The sequence below is a fragment of the Pristiophorus japonicus genome, chromosome 10, assembly GCF_044704955.1.
Source record: "Pristiophorus japonicus isolate sPriJap1 chromosome 10, sPriJap1.hap1, whole genome shotgun sequence".
In the NCBI taxonomy this organism is placed as follows: Eukaryota; Metazoa; Chordata; class Chondrichthyes; family Pristiophoridae; genus Pristiophorus; species Pristiophorus japonicus.
This window is the reverse complement of record NC_091986.1, coordinates 23277731-23297802: the sequence shown is the minus strand read 5'-3', so window position 1 is coordinate 23297802 and position 20072 is coordinate 23277731. Positions and strand designations below refer to the sequence as shown.

Below are 20072 nucleotides of genomic sequence, written 5' to 3'. Positions count from 1 at the left end.
TCTTAGCACGAACTGATCAGAATATGATCTTTTGAAATATGTAGAACATGGTGGGTCCCAGTGATGTCCAGTGGAATATCCTTTAATGAGGTAACTGTTAGCCCAGTGGTATGAGATAGCACTCGGAATATAGCAGTTAACAAAGAGTTGTGGTGTGCTTATGGAAACTCCCTCTTTGCCACGAACACAAATGAAAGTGTAGGGAGAAAACCAGTTGACATTTTTGAAACGACCTTTATTGTATAAACATCATATCACAGTTGAAAATTGAATTTTCCCCTCACTTTACACCTACTGTTGCAGACATGTACAGAAAATAAAAAAAATATTCAGTCAATGAAAATACATTTCTTAAGCACACAAATGAAGTAACAGACAACTTAATTTTTTTTAAATATTTCTACACAGTGCTTTAAATGCTCAACAAAAAAACCTCAGACTGCACAGCAACACAATTCATTCCGATTCTATTGGGGGTGGAATAGGATTTAGCAAAAGATCACACTTTGTGCAGTTCATTTCTCTGCCGGAAGAGTCTACTTTATAAAAATAAATTAAAATAGTCTCCTTATATTCTAGAATCCTTTTTAAGTACAGAGTGTTTTCTTATTTATATATCGTTGCCTCCCCTTCCTTTAGTTAGGGTACACAGTTCATGCAGCTGCCATCAGCAGGTAGGTTACAGATGCCCTGAACAGTCACCAAAACCACTTCATGCTCAGCTCACTGAAGGATAAAGGAACCTCAATGTCCACATTACTCAAAGTGAACTGCTTAATTCTGTGAGGTGTGAGGTATCCTTTCCAATAAGCCCTTTGAAAGGTTGGTAAAATGCTAACATTTTGTTGATGCAAAGTTCATTCACCATTAAGGTCAAAACTGCATTTGGGGGGAAAGGAAGCTTGCAGCATCATTACAACAGTGGGCCACTCTCCATTTAGCAAAGTATTCCAAACCATTATTGCTTTTTTTCCCCCCCCTCAGGGCATGCTGGTAGATAGGATGTGCATTGCCAAGCTCTCTACACATCTTGTATCAGAGCAAACTTAATTGGGTGCTACATTCAAAAGTAGTTGACTGACCCACAAAGGGGTAAACTTTTTTTTAATATAAAGTTTGCCAGATTTTTAAAAAATTGTTCACTTTTAGCTGTTAATTTGAAATGATACTGTTGGCAGCTTTCCAATCTCTACCCCGTGAATTGACTACAAAAATGGATGAGCACCACAAGAATTTTATTGTGTTCAACTCTCACCCAGGACTTTAGAATTTGCTCACCATTTACATTTCAGCCAAAGTGAGCAAAAACACAAATATGCCAACTTTATAAATTGGGTGTCTGTATTTCCTCAGCTATTTTCAATGGACAGTCTAAGCTTTCGCTATTGCAATTGTTTCTTCCTCACTTCCTTCAGTGCAATAGCCTTCCACTTCCATCATTCATTTTAGTAAGTAAACTGTACTCCAATTTTAAACAAAACAAGATACTAGACTGCTAGCTTTGCACCACCCTAAAATGGCAAACAAGGTAGATTTACTGCTAGACATGTGTGGCATTAATTACAGAGTCAAGCCTCAGCAAACTTGTGCTGCTTAACACTGTTGAATTGTATTTGACACACTTGACCGGATGATATTTTGCATCTGCACTCACCGGACCATTATCTCCTGACCATTTAACAAGAGGAAAATCATGGGCTGTCGAGTGCAGAAGCAGAAAACCTGCACCCAGTGTTTTTTGTTACGCCACATATTTGATTGTGCTGTCCTAAATAATACTTCACAAGGGGGCACTTGTAACATAAGAGGCAAATTATGAAATAATCTCAAAACTCCACAGGGAAAAATAAAACCTAACTGCAATAAAGGCTTCAATTTAGAAATCTTTTTTTGAAGATTTCGATGGACTCGGCACATCTTCACCATAAGTCTGCGGTTTTCTTTTACTAGTCTGGCATCTGTTGGTTACTTCCAGCATTTTCTCATTTTCAGGCATTAAACAGCTGTTCCACAAAGATGGTTTCTTATGCTGTAGGCCAGATAATTCAGAAGATACTGAGAGAAAGGGGGAACTAAAACTACTTTGGAAAGATGTCTTTTCTTCTGAAGACAAAGATTCTTCTTTTATGTCTAAAGCAACTGGAGGCACTTTAGGCAATGAAACCATACTTCGCCCATCATGATTTGCTATCAGATCTCTGGTATCCAAGGCAGGGGCACACGGCTGGTTTTGTCTCTTTTTCTGTTCTAATCTTTTTTCAGCTTCGTTCAAAAGTTCAGTACACTGTGCCAGATCTGATGTCAAAGACATGTCAAGGTCAGAGAGGTCTTCGGGTATCAGAGAGCACTGAGGATTTCGAAGGTTCTCAGTTTCATCCAACATGAAGTCCAACTCTGAAATCTTGTCTCGGTAGGCTGCATCCATTGATGTCTCACTGGATGTTCTTGAACGTACATCATCGCATTCAGAAACGCAGGGAACATCAGTAACTGGGCGACCTATTAAATTTGGCATCTTGCTAGCCGATTTGGTCATGTGGTCTTCAGATTGAGAAGTCAGCAAGTTTTTCCTTAGAGTGCTTTTATGGGCACTTTCAGTAGGAAGAGGTTGACAAGTATTCCAAAAAGTCAGGCTACTGCAAGTGAACTCTGCATTCTGCATACGATTGCAATCAACACTTTGCTTTGATAAAATTTGCTCTTCAGAACACGCATTTCTCCAACCAGCATCATCAAAACAAAGTTTTCTTAAGTGGGCCAACTTCTTTCCTCCATTTCTCTTTTTCATCAGAGGACTTGTTTCATCATCTGCACTGTGAAGGTGGAGACCACCAAGTGATGTGGATGGAGTACAAGGGCTAGGAAGTTCAAATTGTATCTCACTCTCATCTGTCGGTGCGGTGCAGCCCTCTTCCTTCTCATCAGTCTCCTGGAACAAAATCAAATGATTCTCAACAGTAGCTGTTGTTAAAAGTCCATCATCAGCAGGAGCCCTGTTATTTGGAGCGGAATCAGACATTGTTCCACTTAAGTTTCGCTCACAAGAGAAACGAAAACAGGTTGATTCAGCACCATCTAAATGGTTGACCAATGGCTGCTCGATTTTACTGAGGCTTCTCCTCATGGCTATGATCCTGTTCTCCTTGGTGTCATCATGATGGTTCCATAGTTCTCTGCAACTTCCATTTTCTCCAGTCTGTAGAGAGGCAGATGGTGATTCTGGGCAGAGTTTCCCACCTTCATTCTCTTTTCTTTCACTCCTTACCTTCAGTTGTTCAATCTGAAACTCCATATCTTCTATGTACTTGTCACTCCGTTCTAATGCTCTTTTTAGACGATTCATCTCACGTTCATATTGTTCCACCTTTGACTGAAGAGCAGCTACTGTGAACCTTCCGAATCTGCAACCATATACAAAGAATTTATAGAAACATTCATTGGTACATAGTAGAAGGATGGTTTTGTGAGTATCTAGTTCTGAGTGGATGTCCCTGACCAGGACCTCCCAGCATTAAAAAAGTATATACTGGGTACTACGATTTACAAGCTATTTAAAATCAGTTATATTATGTTGTGGAATAGTAGTGGTAATGACATCAAAACATAGCATCCTCACACTTTTGTGCAATTAAAAGATCTCTGAAAATAGGAGCTTTGGTCAACTATATGAGCTCAGACAATTTAACTGAGAAGGGTATACATTTGATTTTTTTAAAATAATTAAATTCAGAGGATTGGGTGGCATAAGAGCATAAGAAATAGGAGCAGGAGGCGGCCATTTGGCCCCTCAAACCTGCTCCGCCATTCAGCAAGATCATGGCTGACCTTCTAACTCAACTCCACTTTTCTGCACTATCCTCATACCTCTAGATTGTCTTAATATCCAAAAATTTTATCGATCTCTGTCTTGATATACTCAATGACTGAGCATCCACACCCCTCTGGGGTAGAGAATTCCAAAGATTCACCACCCGTTGAGTGAAGAAATGTCTCCTCATTTCAGTCCTAAATGGCCGACCCCTTATTCCGAGACTGTGACCCCTGGTTCTGGACTTCCCAGCCAGGGGAAACATGTTCCCTGCATCTAAGGAAGGATATACTTGCTTTGGAGGCAGTTCAGAGAAGGTTCAATAGGTTGATTCCAGAGATGAGGGGGATGACTTATGAAGATAGGTTGAGACTATACTCATTGGAGTTCAGAAAAATGAGAGGTGATCTTATCGAAACATAAGATAATGAGAGGGCTCCACAAGTTGGATGCAGAGAGGTTATCTCCACTCATAGGGGAAACTAAAACTAGGGGGCATAGTCTCAGAATAAGGGGTCACCCATTTATAACTGAGATGAGGAGGAATTTCTTCTCTGAGGATTGTAAATCTGTGGAATTCTCTGCCCTAGAGAGCTGTGGAGGCTGGGTCATTGAATATATTTAAGGCGGAGATAGACAGATTTTTGAGCGATAAGGGAATAAAGGGTTATGGGGAGCGGGCAGGGAAGTGAAACTGAGTCCATGATCAGATCAGCCATGATATTATTAAATGATGGAGCAGGCTCAAGGGGTCAAATGGCCTACTCCTGCTCCTATTTCTTATGTTCTTTTGTACCCTGACAAGCCCCTTAAGAATTTTGTATGTTTCAATGTGATCACTTCTCATTCTTCTAAACTTTAGAGAATTATAGGCATAGTCTACTCAATCTCTCCTCATAGGACAATACCCCCATCTCAGGAATCAGTCTGGTGAACTTTCGTTGCACTCCTTCTCTGGCAAGTATATCCTTCCTTGGGTAAGGGAACCAAAACTGTACACAGTACTCCAGGAGTGGTCTCACCAGGGCCCTATACAATTGCAGTAAGGCATCCTTACTTTTATACTCAAATCCTCTTGTAATAAAGGCTAACATACCATTTGCTTTCTTAATTACTTGCTGTACCTGCATGTTAACTTTCAGTGATTTGTATACAAGATCACCCAGGTTCCCTCTGAACACCAACGTTTGTTAACCTGTGGAATTCTCTACCGCAGAGAGTTGTTGATGCCAGTTCGTTGGATATATTCAAGAGGGAGTTCGATATGGCCCTTATGGCTAAAGGGATCAAGGGGTATGGAGAGAAAGCAGGAATGGGGTACTGAGGTGAATGATCAGCCATGATCTTATTGAATGGTGGTGCAGGCTCGAAGGGCCAAATGGCCTACTCCTGCACCTATTTTCTATGTTTCTATGTTTCCCAATCTCTCACCGTTTAAAAAATACTGTTTTTTTCTACCCAAGTGGATAACTTCACATTTCATTCCATTTGCCATGTTTGGCATAGTTAACTTAACAGCAAAATCTAGCACCTGCATTTGAATCTCCCAAAGATGAGTCTCTCTGCCAACCATACAACTCCTAAGTGATATGAGTTTGGAAAGTTCCGAAAACATTGCTCATTAGGAGGCCAACCAATGCATGGATTATTTTTTTCACTTTAACATTGGGTACAAGAGGTATTTTTGGAATGAAAACTCAAGCAGTAAGGCTATTCTGGAACATGTTTCCCTAATTACAGAACACATAATAAGAGCAACCTATAAGTAAAGCATTAGAAGTCTTGCAGCATAATTCAAGCTACTTAATTGACAGCCATTTTGTTCTGAAGTTAAAGCTGCAACTCAATTTTCCACTTAAATATTCACATTTTAGTCACAGTGCTCTCTTTGCTTAGGATAATGGCCATTAATTGTGGGTTCCATCACCAAAGAATCACAGCTTTAAAATGTGGTTTATAAACCACACGTAATACTCCACTCCCAAAGTAGGACTCAAACCCTCTCTAAGAGCATTGTAAATGATTGACATATTGTTTCATTGCAAATTGATAAAAGCCTACTTTCCTAAGCGAAGGGATGTGAACGCCACCCACAAAATGAGTTTATTAGATGCATTAGTGCATTTTTCCATGCAAACTATGCTTCCAAACAACTTGACTGATAATGAAGAGTTGCTGGGAGATAATTAAAAAAAAAAACTACAATTAGTCAATTTGACCAACTCCTTCAGGATGTGTGGCAAAACATCAGAATTTCTCCATTAAAAATAAATCCCTTGTTACCTCAAACATTTTGTAAAATAATTTTCATTCTTCCTACACCATAGGAGTATAGTCCTAGCTTGCTAAGTTCTGGGTAAAACCAAGGAATACAGATCTAATTGCCTTGATGATGTTTCATATAGCTAGCTCCGGCTTCCTATTTCTGCAATTATATAAAGTACCACTGATCCACTTCATTTTGGTCCAAAGCCAAGCTGAAACTAACTAACCATTTTGCACGAAACCCCCAAAATTAGATCCATGCAGGCCTGTGGGGATGGATAGGACAGACTGTGGCAGATGCACATCATTCAAGAATGAAGAGAACCCTACAAAGTGGGTAATTATATCTTTCTTCTGCATTGTTCACAAACTAGTAAAGCTTTAGGTGCACAGTCTTGATGCAAGAACCATAACACTAACTCTCAGGGGTAAACTGTCAAAGGCACTGTCAAGTGCTGCAGCTAAATCTAGATAGCAATTGCTAGTAAATATGCGAGGATTGCTTCATTAGATAGCCTTGCGATATTTGCTATAAATTAAAACCCATTGGAGAGATGCAAAGAAGCAGCCCTAAGACAGGTGGATCAAGTGCATTGACTCATCCATTTGGCTATCTGCTCCTATGTCACTGAGTTGCCTAGGGTTCTTGTAATGCACGAAACAAATGGTCAAGACTGTCTAAATTGCTTTGTGTGACTTGAGTCTCTGCAGGTATCTACATAGTGGAAACAGTGCTTGGGTTGTGGTTTGTCTGGTGCTGGACAGTGCAGCAGTTCCTTGTCCTAGATGAAACATTGGCCCTGAATTTGCGGCCTCAATGGGAACATACGCGATGCGCATGTGCCTGTAGGGGCCCCTCAAGTTCCGGGTTTAAGCATACGAAGCGCATGCGCCTAAATCCGGAACTAGCGATCGGTCAAGAATCCTCTTGACAGATCGCAAGCATCCGGAAGTAAAGGGCCTCCACGGGCGGAGAGTTAGGCTATTTGCACAACTTCTGCCCAGCGAATGCCTGTGAAATTCTTACGACTGATAAAAGCAGGCGAAAGACTTTTAAAGGACAGAAAGAGACATTTTTTCAATAATTTAAACATTTAAAATCCTACTAAGTGTGGCAAGTTTATTTTCAGACCCATTAAAATATATAAATTTATTTTTCAAAAAATAAAATGTTTGTTTTAAATGATGAATTAACCTTCATTTTGATTAATTTTAAATATGTAATGTTTTTATTTCATTTATTGTGTGTGTGTGTGTTTTGGGGAGTATTCCCATTCATACTTATGGTGATTCCATACGTACGGAAATATGAATGGGAATACCCCTACTTTGATTGGTTGGGCCAGCCCACGTGATCCCAGGGACGTGTGAGAAGTGCCTACGTCCCTGGGATACGGGGGCATCTACGCAGACCTTTGCATAGAGGCCCAGGACTACAAGTCTCTGAATCTCCCGGACCACCAGGTAAACTCTCAGAAATTTCTCATGTCGGAGGCATCCACCCACGGGAAGCCTCCGACCGCAATTTCTGGGCCAATGTAGTGACTTTAAGAATAAACCTCAAGTAAACCAGCCCTGTTGAAATGCTAAATAAAACACAGATTATCTGTATTAAGTGTTTGCAGTTCACTCACTTTCAAAGCCAAAACAACACTAATAGTGCAATTTTTCAAGTAAATTCATGCATTCAAAGACTTGTGAAGAATGCAAGATTCCAATTGAAAACCATTTATGGGCTAACTGGTCATAACTGACATGCAACTTGATAATGAGAGATACTCATGAGTGCTTTCTTAATGATCGAAACATTAAATCAGCCAAAAAAGACTGAAATAGCTGCAGTAAGAACCTAAATAGAATAGGTTTTAAATTAAATGCTGGAGATGCTGCCGAATACAGAATATAACATGAGGTAAATATAACTAACTAGGAATACCAATGCACAAAAAAATTCCATTGTGACTTATAAAGTCTATTAGTAAATTGCTCTATGTATGAACTAGGCACAGACGGGGCATTCATGACCTCAGAGTTGTCATCCTTCAATAGCCAGGCCAATCAATTAGACTGCCTTCATGTCTGCACACTATGGGCTGTAATGTTCCCAGCCCGGCGAGTGCGGGTTTGCAGGCAGGCCCACTGTCAAAATGGCCGTGATTGACAGCCGGTTGGGATCCCGCTCTGAACCCACCTCCTTGTCAGTTTCCAAAGTGCCGGGTCTGGCTGTGGTTCACAGACCCGACACCAAACGACGGGCCAGCCAATTAACATTAACAAGTAGTCTAGAGGTATTTAAAAATAATTTTTACCAGGTACTTACCATTTTTCCAGCAGCTTCCAGGTACTCGGTCTTCACGTCAGGTAAGTGTGTCGGGTTCTCAGTGACTGTTGCTTTGACAAGTTGACAGCTGCAAAAGTAGTATAAAAGCTACCATTTCACAGCTGTTCACTTTCCAATGTCAGAGAGTGAAGCTTTCAGGATTTGGAAGACACTTTTGAGCTGTATGCAGTTTGGATGTATCTGCAGTGAACTCTCCATCCATTGTCACCTCCTTGGAACAACCTCTCTCACCATTGACAGACCGTTTCTGTCATCTCAACTTCAACTGCCATCTATTCCAGCAACATCGGTGTCCTTGAGAAAATCTCACCTTGGCCCTCAGAATGCCATCACGATCAGCCCCAACACCAACATCACGAAACACACCAGCATCACCAACAACCTTCTCCGCAATCACCTGATGCTGCACAGGACACACGGCATCAGCACCCGACCACATTGCTGCCCGGGAGGCCAGTGATGGCCTCACCATGGCCAGATTTACTTCAGTTGACGCTATGCACCCTGACTGCCACATGATGCGCCGGGTTAGCACCACCCCACACTATAAAACATCCCTACAATGCCTAAGCCATTCCTTTCACACTCATCACCATTGTGGGGGGTATCCTTATGTCTCACCATTTACTACAACTCACTAAGCCATTACCAAAGGCTCACACAAATCTGACCAAGAAGGCAAAGTATTCAAAATAAAGATTTCAATGTTTGAGAACACATTAGCAGAAACTCTATATGAACATTGGCTAAAAGACCAAGCCTATCCTTGTGTGTTGTTAGTTGGTATGATTGGCTGAGGGCGAGTGTGAGGTGTGGCTAGTGAGGTGGGGATGTGATAATGTAGATAGAGAGGGGGTTGGGTCGAGGTGCAAGGTAATTTGGTGAGAGTAAGAGTGTGCAGGAGTAGGGTAGGGATGGCAGAGTGATGGGGAGGTGATGAGTGGCACAGTTCGATGAGGTTGAATGTGGCTTTGCAGAGATCATTGGAAGGTTTTCACCACTGCAGCCAGCTCCTCCCAATGACTTCCCTCCTTGTGCCCTCCGATGGAATGTGCAACCACGCTGCGTTGGTGTCCTGGAGAGGTCTCTTCTGCCCATTAGAAGGGAAGAGAACCTCCCTATGTGCTGTGTCTCCCTCCGTAAACATCTGGAGGGAGTCATGGATGAGCCTGGGTGTAGTCGTGCACCTTTGTGCAATGCCCAGTGTTTGCAGCACCCCAATACTGCAGAACACTGACAGAACTGTCAAAATCAATGTGGACATGGTCCCTTTAAGGAAACCGGCCGATGACGCATAATCATCAGACCTTCTTCCTCTTAATTGGCCGGGAACCTCGCAGGGCGGGCCGAACAAGCCCCATCAATGGAAGATTCTTCACACTGTGCGGGCTGGAGCCAGGAGCAGCTTCACCACCCACACCAGCACGGTTGGCGAGATCGCGGCCTCTATTTCACCGTCTGTGAATTGCAGTTCCAAAGAAGTGAATCTGAATGCAGCCATGTTCGTCTGCAGCTCGATACACCATTTAGCAAACTGGCCTAGACCTCTGCAACTGCAGTCCATAGGAACATGACCACAAGAGGTTATGTAAAACCTACCGCTTACAGTCTACATGAAAGCTGTTGAATGGGATCTACTCTTGGGCGGGGACCGCTAGAAAAACTACATTGAGGATTTGGGTGACACTCGTGCAAACACCTGCATATTTGGAGCTTGACTCTTTGAATTTGCCCTTGCGGGAATTTCTCATTACCTTCCCATTTGTCCCTTGAGGGAACCCGGTTCTCAACCTCCCTGGGATAGATAGGCAAATTCTAGAGTAAGCGCATTGGTTTCCGCTGGTTATGGGGTTGCATTCTGCGCCACCATGGACAGGACCATGGCTCTCGTTGCTGTTATGTCATGGAGGGTCTTGCTCATGACGCCAAGTTGGTCATGTACTTTACTCTGTAGTTCCCTGGTGTATTCTCCAGGGAAGGATGCCAGATTTGCTGCATTTTCCTTAAACCTTCCTAAATTGAGTCTGTGATGGTCTCAAAAGTCGTACCCCAGTAAACACAAGAGAACACAGCGATCATATCTGTGCAAGTGAAGAAACGTTACCCATTCTTCAGAGTGAAGAGCTTGGGTTATATAGTCTGGGAAAACTTCCAGTGTCCCTTTAAAGGGATATTTGAGGTTTATTTGGATGATCCTCGAGGGAGTACATTCCAAAGGATATTCAGTGCCAACCCGCATCATTACCAATGATCTCGATGCGAAATAAAGTCTCCGCATCGTGCAGCATGAATGGGCACTGGCTGGTGCATTTTCTGTCTCCAAATTGTCCGACACTGGTGAGTCTTGGACATCAACTGAAGTTGTCAAATCCTCGGCATGCAGTTTTGGTGTTTTCTCAGCACGGATCTCTGTTCACCAACATACCACTTGGCATCTTAGGCTTATTGCACTTATCTCCATCATTCTGAATAACGCTGGAAACACCATCTAGTTTTTCCTTGGAGACAGGAACAGGAGGAAGCCAGTCAGCTCTTTGACCCTTTTCTACCATTCAATTAGATCATGGCTGATCTGTACTTCAACTCCATTTATCTCCATATCCCTTGACACCCTCACCCAACAAAGATCTATCGATCTCAGTCTTGAAAGCTTCAATGGTGTCAGCACCCATAGCCTTTTGAGAGAGGGAGAATTCTTGATTTCTACTACTCTTGTGTGAAAATGTGCTTCCTGATTTTCCCTCCTAAATGGCCCAACTCTAATTTTAAGATCACGTCCCCTCGTTCTTGATTCCCCCATCAGAGGAAATAGTTTTTCTCTATCTAACTTATTGAATCCTTTTAACATTTTAAAACACCTCGATCAGATCATTCTCAAACCTTCTATACGCAAGGCACCCTAGGCAAATATTTAAAACCTGCTGACGCAAATATTTACAATGACGCAGACATGCTAACCAAACTATGAAGACACACAATTTCTTTCGATGCAAGCAATGTATTGGATGGAAAAGTCCCAAAGGGATACTTATGACCAGAGCTCAGTTGGGGCGCACGGTCTTAAATTGTAAAATTCCATGCCACTTACAAGCTAATTCTTATTGTTTTTGGCTGCTTTAATTATTTTCTACACAGCCATCTATGGTGTCACCATTCAGGCTAAAAGCTTCACTTTTCTTTTGCAAGCTTATCCCGAAGACGACAGTCTAGTACAATATTCATTAGCCAGTGATAACCAGCGTAAACAACTTAAGTCTCCCGGGAAACACAAAGACACAAAAACCACAGAGCAGGTCTGATAAATGAACAGAAAATCTGTCTAATCCAACCCATGCCTTAAAGAGGATGCAGACTTTATTCCAAAGTTTTGACAAGAGATAGGACGTGAGCAGCAAAGAATCCTCAGTCGGCAGAAAAGGAATTGGTGCAATGGGCAGGGCCTTTGTATGACACAGGGTGCAGCACTGCCAATTCTGCAAAGTCATGACTATTTTAACATGTGTAGTCAGCATATGGTTTTTCCAGAATTAAGGCTATAATTCTATAGCGTGGAGGATGCAGTAGGTATGACAATGCCTTGGAATTGCTTCCTATGCATCGATTGCCGATTTAGCAAATGCAGTGGGCTGGCGTGTCACGCAACAGCTGCAAAGAACATTGCAGAGCTCCCAGATATCAGAGGAATTTCTGTACCCACATAAAAGCAGAGTTAAAAGTTTAGTCTTTGCATGGACTGCCTATCCAGAAAAGTTCTCACTCAGCAGCTGTGAGCACACCAGCCCAGGAGGGATGAGCTTTGCAAGTACAAAATGCTATGGGTAATAACTAGCTACAAAGCTGAAGGCATTTATCGCAATGATTTTATACACTTTAGAGCTGGGTTTATGTACTGAGATTAAAATGGAAGATATTTAAAGCCACACAGCAAGAGGAATCATGTAGCACACTATCATTTTATCTCTTTCAGCAAAATTCAAATTTAGTCGAGTCTCATGGATGAAAAGCTTGCTTCTCCATTGGTTGCAAAGGCCCTGTCTGAAATAACTTGGGACAGTTTCAACCTAATTTCAAGGGACAGTTTCTATAGGTTGTAGGTTAACACCAAAAAGAACTGCCCCAAATTGGACACTAATAATCTCACTGAGAGGGTCAAGGAAGCACTGGTGTGGGATCCTTCAACTTAAATGAGCCTGAACATTTCCAAAAGTAATTACACATGTATGTTTCAGTAAACAGACCAGCTATGTGCACAGACCCTAGACAGTTTGGATGAAGTAAACTTAAATGGTACAGATATTTGCTCCCGAGGAGCTCATACTGGAAATTTGGGTGTGTCCTTCCCAAGACTATCTATCCATCAATTGAATGGATGGAACATGATGGGAAGTGCACTCCCGTTACCAGATACGCACACCAAGTGAAGCTTCACACTGAGGCCCAGATTTTCCAGGGTGGTCAGCGGGCGTGATCGGTGGCAGATCGGGTGGGAACATTCCCCCCCCACCTCCAGCGGGTTGGGACCCTGCTGCCACGCACCTTTCCTCAATGTCGGGTCTGTCCGTGCTGAACAGACCAGACGTGCAGCGGCGAGTGACCCAGTTCAGGTAATTAGTGGCTTATTTAGAGCCACAAAGAATGAATTTCAGCTCGTCCACGGGGTCCATGCTGGTCGTAGACCACGTCTGTCAAGCTGAGGTGGGAGTTCAGTGGCCACTTAATCAGCTGGTGAGTTGACAGCTTCAAATGTAAAGTAAAAGCTTCCATCTTTAGAGATATCTTCCCTCAGCCACAAATTCTTCCGCACTGCATTTCCACAAGAAATTCACCATGCTGCAAGTCTTTAGACACGTTTTCATCCAGTCTGACCTCATTACCTCTCTCACCATTGACAGAATGCTTCGGTCATCTCTATTCCATCAGCATAGGTGTCCTTTTCTCTCTCTCCCACATTGGTCCTCAGAATCCAACTACGATCAACTCCAACACCAGCAGCACCAACACCAACCTTCTCCGCAATCACGTGATGCTGCACAGGACACAGAGCATCAGCATCTGACCAAATTGCTGCTCGGGAGGCCAGGGATGGCCTCACCATGGCCAGATTTACTGCTGTACACGCTGGCTGCCACATGATGCACCAGGTTGGCACCACTAACACCAACACCATAAAGCATCCAGACAATGCCCAAGCATGTTGTTTCGCACTCATCAGCATTGCAGGGGGTACCATTAAGTCTCACCTTCACTGCAACTCACTAAGCCACTTCCAAAGGTGCACACAAATCTGTCCATGAATGCAAACTGTTGAAAATACAGGTTTCAATGTTTGACATCACATTAACAGAAACTTTACATGAATATTGCAAGTGCCTACCCTTGTGTGTTGGTATGAATGCACTAGATGAGGGCGAGTGAGGGGTGGTTAGTGAGATAGGGATGTGATAATATAGATAGAGAGGGATGAGTGGAGGTGCAAGGTAATTTGGTGTGAGTAAGGATGTGCAGGAGTAAGGTAGGGATGGCAGAGTGATGGGGATGTGATGAGAGGCACAGCAGGATTAAGCAGAGTGTGGCTTTGTACTAATGTTTCGTGATTTACTGAGATCATTGAAAGGTTTGAGTCACTGCAGCCGGTCCTCCTGACCACATCCCTGCTTGTGCCCTCCCGTGCAATGTGCAACCGGGCTGTGTTGATCTTCTGGGGAGGTCTCTTCTATCCATGGGAAGGGAAGAGAACCTCCCTACGTGCTGTGGCTCCCTCCATAAGCATCTGGTTTGAAGTCATGGGAGAGCCTGAGTGCAGCCGTGCACCTCTGTGTAGCCATTGTCAGTGTTTGCTGCACCTCAATGCTGTAGAACACGGACACCACACAACTGTCAAAATAAAGTTGCCCAGAGTCCCTTTAAGGAAATCGGCTAATGGTGCATCATCAAATTACGTCACCAGTCCAGCTTCCTCTAAATGGCCAGGAAACACAATGGGCGGGCTTAACAAGCCCAATCAAGGGAAATTAATTTTACAGACTGGGCTGGAGCCAGCAGTGGAGTTGAGCCCTGCCACCGACATCGCCCGCCAATATTAGTAAAATCCCAGCCTGGGAGTGCAAATTTGTAAAATTGATCCTTAAATTCAGTATCATTTTTTTTTTTGTAACATCTGTTGTCAACTAATTGTTTCTAGTAAAGCCAAGAAAGTATAGACAGCGGCAGCTTCCTCTATAGTTGCTCTGCAGGATTATTTCTATGTGCTCGACACCTGAACTTTATGTAACTGCAGTTTCAAACTACTTAATAGTCACTTTTGACTGCATTCTCAGTTACAAGTTTTGTTGGTCCAGGGAAAGGAGAGGGTTCCCAATAAATATGCTGCATAAACATTTTGTGATAATTGGCAGTTATATTCAGAATTAAATATTTGAAGATTACAGATTTAATTACATTTGCCAAGCCTGCTTCCACACAAAGTAGTTCCACCATGTTGAGCTGATTACCTCCATTTCAGCTTAAATGAGATACTATTTGCCATGCTCAAATCAGGTCTAGCAAGTTAGTATTAAAAATAAATTTTTTTCTTCGCTGAGAAAATACCAAAAAAGTTATTAAACCAAAATATTTAGGTTAGATATATTGGCCCAATTATGCTTGGAGCTTTAGCACATTGGAGTCACCAACAGTACGAATAAGGTAGCAATTGGGTATGAACCGTTTATGCCATGGGTCTACCCCCCCTTTTGGCTGCAGGAGTTGGATGGTTCCTGCATCCAACTCCTGCGGTAATGACATCAGGAAAAGAAATGTGACTGGTGGGTTGAGTTCCCACCCACTCCACCATCATCAATGTACTGCACACCAGAACGAAGCAGACATGTGGTTCTTACCAGATGGCGAAGGTGGGGATCACCAAATTTGGAATGGCAGCTGATCATTTCATAACAGTCTCATGCTTTCTTGAAAAAGAGCAGCTCTTGCCACATGCAAAGATTCTCCGGCGGGACCCACAGGCAGTTGGCCTCAGTGGCTGGCCTACATTATCATTTCCTCGCACCCCACCAAGCGGATGTCCCAGCTGCACGGATAATGTGTGGGCTTTAGGCAAAAATCCCATATGCTGGGTATTCTGATGGCTTTAGGAGTGCCTGGGGTCAGTGGGCATTAAGTCCTGGTTATGATGGCCCTGCAAGCCTCAAGACAATTCAAAGCCATTATTTTGCAAGTAGGGAGTTAATTATTTAAACTCCCTAATTTTCAACTTTCCTGTTTGAAGCCATAACTTGTCAAAAATAACACATTTAATAAGTTTTCAAGATGACTAATGGTCCATCGCAGTCAGCTTGCCAACGGTTTTCATGGGATTGGAGAAAGTAGACAAAAGTTATTGCAACTTGTCTTGCTCTTTTAACATAGCAACCATACATACTTTTGTGGAGATCTGCTATCAACTTCAGCCTTCAGATGTAAATTCTCTCTTATAAGATCACCATTTTGAACACGTAGCTTTCGGTTTGTCTGAGGAAGAAAAAAATGTTTGAAGGCTTCAAAAGATTATTACGGAAGCTCAATGGGGTACATCAAAGCAGAGCTTTTGTACTAAACGGTTCAATATGAAAATAAAATGACCAAGTTCTATACCAATGACATGCACACCTTTCCAAATGCTTTCAGGACTCGATCTGTGCGAGTAACAAAGGGACAGGATGCACTTTTAAGAGAGACAGAGTGTCAAAATCACCATTTTAATTTGAATTAATTAGATTTTAAAAATGAGTATTTTACAGAAAGAGACAGAATATATTTTTAATACTCTATTTGCAGCTGAGAGCCAGTGGCAAGACATCAAGGGAATGCTCTAATGGTAAAATCATGTTTCTTGCACAACTAACTGATTTGTGAGGAGTACGCAATGAGAACACGCATGCATCATCAAAATTGCTCCTCGGCAGCTATTAGGAAGGGAGGAAAAGCATTAATTCAGGTTTCATGTCACATTACACTGAAGTTCATGCCAAAAGGCAATCCCTGAAATGTAAATATAAGTTACTCGACAAGCAACCGCCTTCCTTCATATAAAGAGATGATACGTAGCAGGATTACTCAAAAGAAAATATGCGTTCCAGATCCTATTCTGAGGGAGTTTCAACTCTGGATTAAATCTCAGCATTCCTTAGATGGGCCAATGAAGACCAGCTACAACGTGGTCCCCTTAGGATCGTCAGCATTGCCAACATCTTGGGTAGATTCTCACCATTTCCACCTCATAGAATCATAGAATGGTTACAGCACGGAGGAAGGCCATTCGGCCCATCGAGCCTGCGCCGACTCTCTGCTGGTTCCATTCCCACGCCCCTTTCCCTGTAGCTCTGCAACTTCTTTTCCTTCAGATACTTATCCAACTCCCTTTTGAAAGATAAAATTGAGTCTGCCTCCATTCAGGCAATACATTCCAGATCTTAACCACTCGCTGTGTAAAAATATTTTCTCTGACGTCGCCTTTGGTTGTTTTGCTAATCACCTTAAATCTGTGTCCTCTGGTTCTTGACCCTTCTACCAATGGGAACAGTTTCTCCCGATCTACTCAGTCCAGACCCCTCATGATTTTGAGCACCTCGATCAAATCTCCTCTCAATCTTCCCTGCTCCAAAGAGAACAACCCCAGCTTCTCCAGTCTATCCACATAACTGAAGTCCCTCACCCCTGGAATCATTCTCGTAAATCTTTTCTGCACCTTGTTCAAGGCCTTCACATCCTTCCTAAAGTGTGGTGCCCAGAATTGGACACAGTACTCCTCAAGTTAGAAAGGAACTATGATTAACATATTTAATCCATTTATTGATTTCTTGAATATTTTTAACTTCTTTACTGGGACGACGTGAATTAGTTGAGAAGTAAGAGCCTGTCAGAGTGAGAGAGCTCAACCAAAATCAGCCCCCCAAAAAGTGACTAGCTCAGCACCCTGGTATTTTCAACTTTGTATTTTAATGAGGTTGCCCTTCAATATTTGGCAGAGATTTCTTTCAGGCAGTGCCCTAAATAATAACCTCAACCAAGTAAAAAGGGTTACAAAATGCGCACACAATGGGCCCAAGTTTCCACAAGAAAAAAACGGGCGCCCCTCCGAGCTGGGCGCCCATTTTTCGCGCCTAAAAAAATCCTCGGTATTCTCCACCTACCTGTAGGTCCTCTGGCCCTCGGCGCAGCCAGCACGAGCTGTGGGGGCGGGGGGAGGGTGCAGAGCCAGGTCCCGGCGCTGAAAACAGTGCCGGGACCTCTGCACATGCGCGCTACAGTCGGCACGCAAGTGCAGTAGCTCCAGGCGCCGAACTGTGTGGGAGGGGCCCGAAGCACGCAGCCCCTAGCCCTGGCTGAATGGCCTCACTGGGGCTGCGTGAATAAGGCTCCTCCCACGGCCAGCTCCTGCTCCCCGCCCCTGACAAGACCCGACACCCGCTCCCCCCCCCCCCCCCCGCCGACCAGACCCGACACCCGCTCCCCCCCCCCGCCGACCAGACCCGACCCGACACCGCCCCCTCCCCCCCCCCCGCCTAGACCCGAGACCCGACCCCGCTTCCCCCCCCCACCCCCCCCCCCGACTGACCCGACCCACCCCCCCACTGGAACTGGATCCGATCTGACCTCTCCCTTCCCCCCACTCTCTCTCTCTCTCTTCCCCCCCCACCCTCCCGCTCTCTCTCTCCCCCCCCCGCTCTCTTTCCCCCACCCCGCACTCTCTCCCCCACCCCCCCGCACTCTCTCTCTCCCCCCCCTCTCCCCTTCTCTCTCCCCCTCCTCTCTCTCTCTCTCTCCCTCTCCCTCTCTCTCCCCCTCCTCTCTCTCTCTCCCTCTCCCTCTCCCTTCCTTCCCTCCCTTCCCTCTCTCTCTCTCTCTCTCTCTCTCTCCCTCTCTCCCTCTCCCTCTCCCTCTCTCCCTCCCCCTCCATCTCTTCTCTTCTCTTCTCTTCTCTTCTCTTCTCTTCTCTTCTCTTCTCTTCTCCCCCCCCCCTCCCCTCCCCCCTCCCCTCCCGCTCAGCGGCACGAACGGCTGCAGAATTCTCCCTGGCTGAAGCACTTTCACACAGGGAAGATGGTTTATTTAATCTTTTCTTGGCTTATAGATGTTTATTCAGGTTGGATTTATTTGTATAATATTTGTAGAAGTATAAATAAGGATTTATTATCGAATTTAATGACTTCCCTTCCCCCCCCGCCCTCGTTCTGGACGCCTAATTTGTAACCTGCGCCTGATTTTTTAATGTGTAGAACAGGTTTTTTCAGTTCTACAAAAATCTTCACTGGCTCCATTCTACTTTAGTTTGGAGTACATTTTCACTGTGGAAACTTTCAAATCAGGCGTCAGTGGCTGGACACGCCCCCTTTTGAAGAAAAAATTCTGTTCTAAATTAGAACTGTTCTACCTGACTAGAACTGCAGAAAAAAAAATGTGGAGAATTGCGATTTCTAAAATAGTCCGTTCTCCACCAGTTGTTCCTAAAAATCAGGCGCGAATCATGTGGAAACTTGGGCCCAATATTCTGGAAGGAAAATAGGAGCAAGCTAAAGCCAATAATGATCCAAACAAAACACTCGTGTGAACTAATGAGTCTTGCAAAACATCAAATGGAAATGAAACTTCAAAAACAGAATGGTTCAAATGCTCAAAGTCAAGCAGTCAGTATTTGAGAAAGAGGTTAATGTTTCTTGTGCTCTAGGAACATACTCCAGTTTTTCAATAAAAGTTGATGCAATATTCAGTTCTTTAACAGAACCGGATGCAAGGACAGCACAATTTAGTCACTTTGAGGAAGCTCTAATGATTACTTCAGAATAGAAGCTTATAGGATTGTGCACTAGTAGTTTGTCTGTTGTGAAGCACTATTAATCCTGGGTTTCCTGGAACTCAAACCTTGGCACTGAGGATTTTCCACATCTTAAAACCATGATGCTATAAAGGAGAGAGGTCAGACTATTCACATTAGCAAAAATAAAGACTACGGAGGAGCAATTTTAAATTCACGGAGAGAATCGATATAGAGTGGATGCGGAAAATTTCTGCAAACCAAAAGACAATCAGGGGAAAAGGATAAGCTACGGTAATTGAGATCTAAATACAACTTAAATAACCTCTTCACTCATGGGAGCTATGAAGTTATGAGACACAGTGCCACCTGGCGCATTCAAATTTGACTCAGCTAAAGCATTCAACAGCAAATTAGTTTTCGGTTTTCAGTAAGTTTCACAGGGACACAAGCTAGGTGCTGAGGCAGAGCCAGGAAAAGAAATAGATGAGAATGGGTTTGTGCAGGTACTAAACAAGGAACTATCCAACTGAGTGAATTAGACTACTCGGATAGCTCCTTAACAGAGCCAGTATGGGCACAATGGGCCAAAAGGCCTCCTTCTGTGCCATATGTTTCTATAATATGATTTAATAGCTGTAATGTATTTGCATCATGGGTTCTTTTCTTAAGAATTCATAGCAAAACATTGCTATTAAGAACTAGTTGGCTTATTAACAAAGGTTTAACAATCACACTGCACATTGCCAGTTCATCCACGAGGCTTACAACTGCATACCTCATCATGGATGACCTAGACCCAACTGACTGGGGTTTTATTGAGTCTTGTGAACATCACATGACTAGCTAAGCCACTCACAATGCAACAG

The 20072-nt window shown here is 43.4% G+C and overlaps 1 protein-coding gene across 4 annotated transcripts in view; it reads right to left on the bottom strand.

Annotated features, from left to right (window-relative positions):
* Positions 1–239: 239 nt before the first annotated feature.
* The window catches only part of obi1 (ORC ubiquitin ligase 1), a 45861-nt gene continuing 26028 nt past the window's right edge, over positions 240–20072 (bottom strand). For 3 of the 4 annotated variants that reach the window (XM_070891698.1, XM_070891700.1, XM_070891699.1), the window contains exons 5-6: positions 15832–15920; positions 240–3401 (exon numbers count right to left, since the gene is read on the bottom strand). In XM_070891698.1, coding sequence (XP_070747799.1) covers positions 1877–3401; positions 15832–15920 — 1614 coding nt within the window. In that variant the 3' untranslated portion in view covers positions 240–1876. The remainder of the gene's footprint in view (positions 3402–15831; positions 15921–20072) is intronic. The other variant, XM_070891701.1, reaches the window with a different exon arrangement.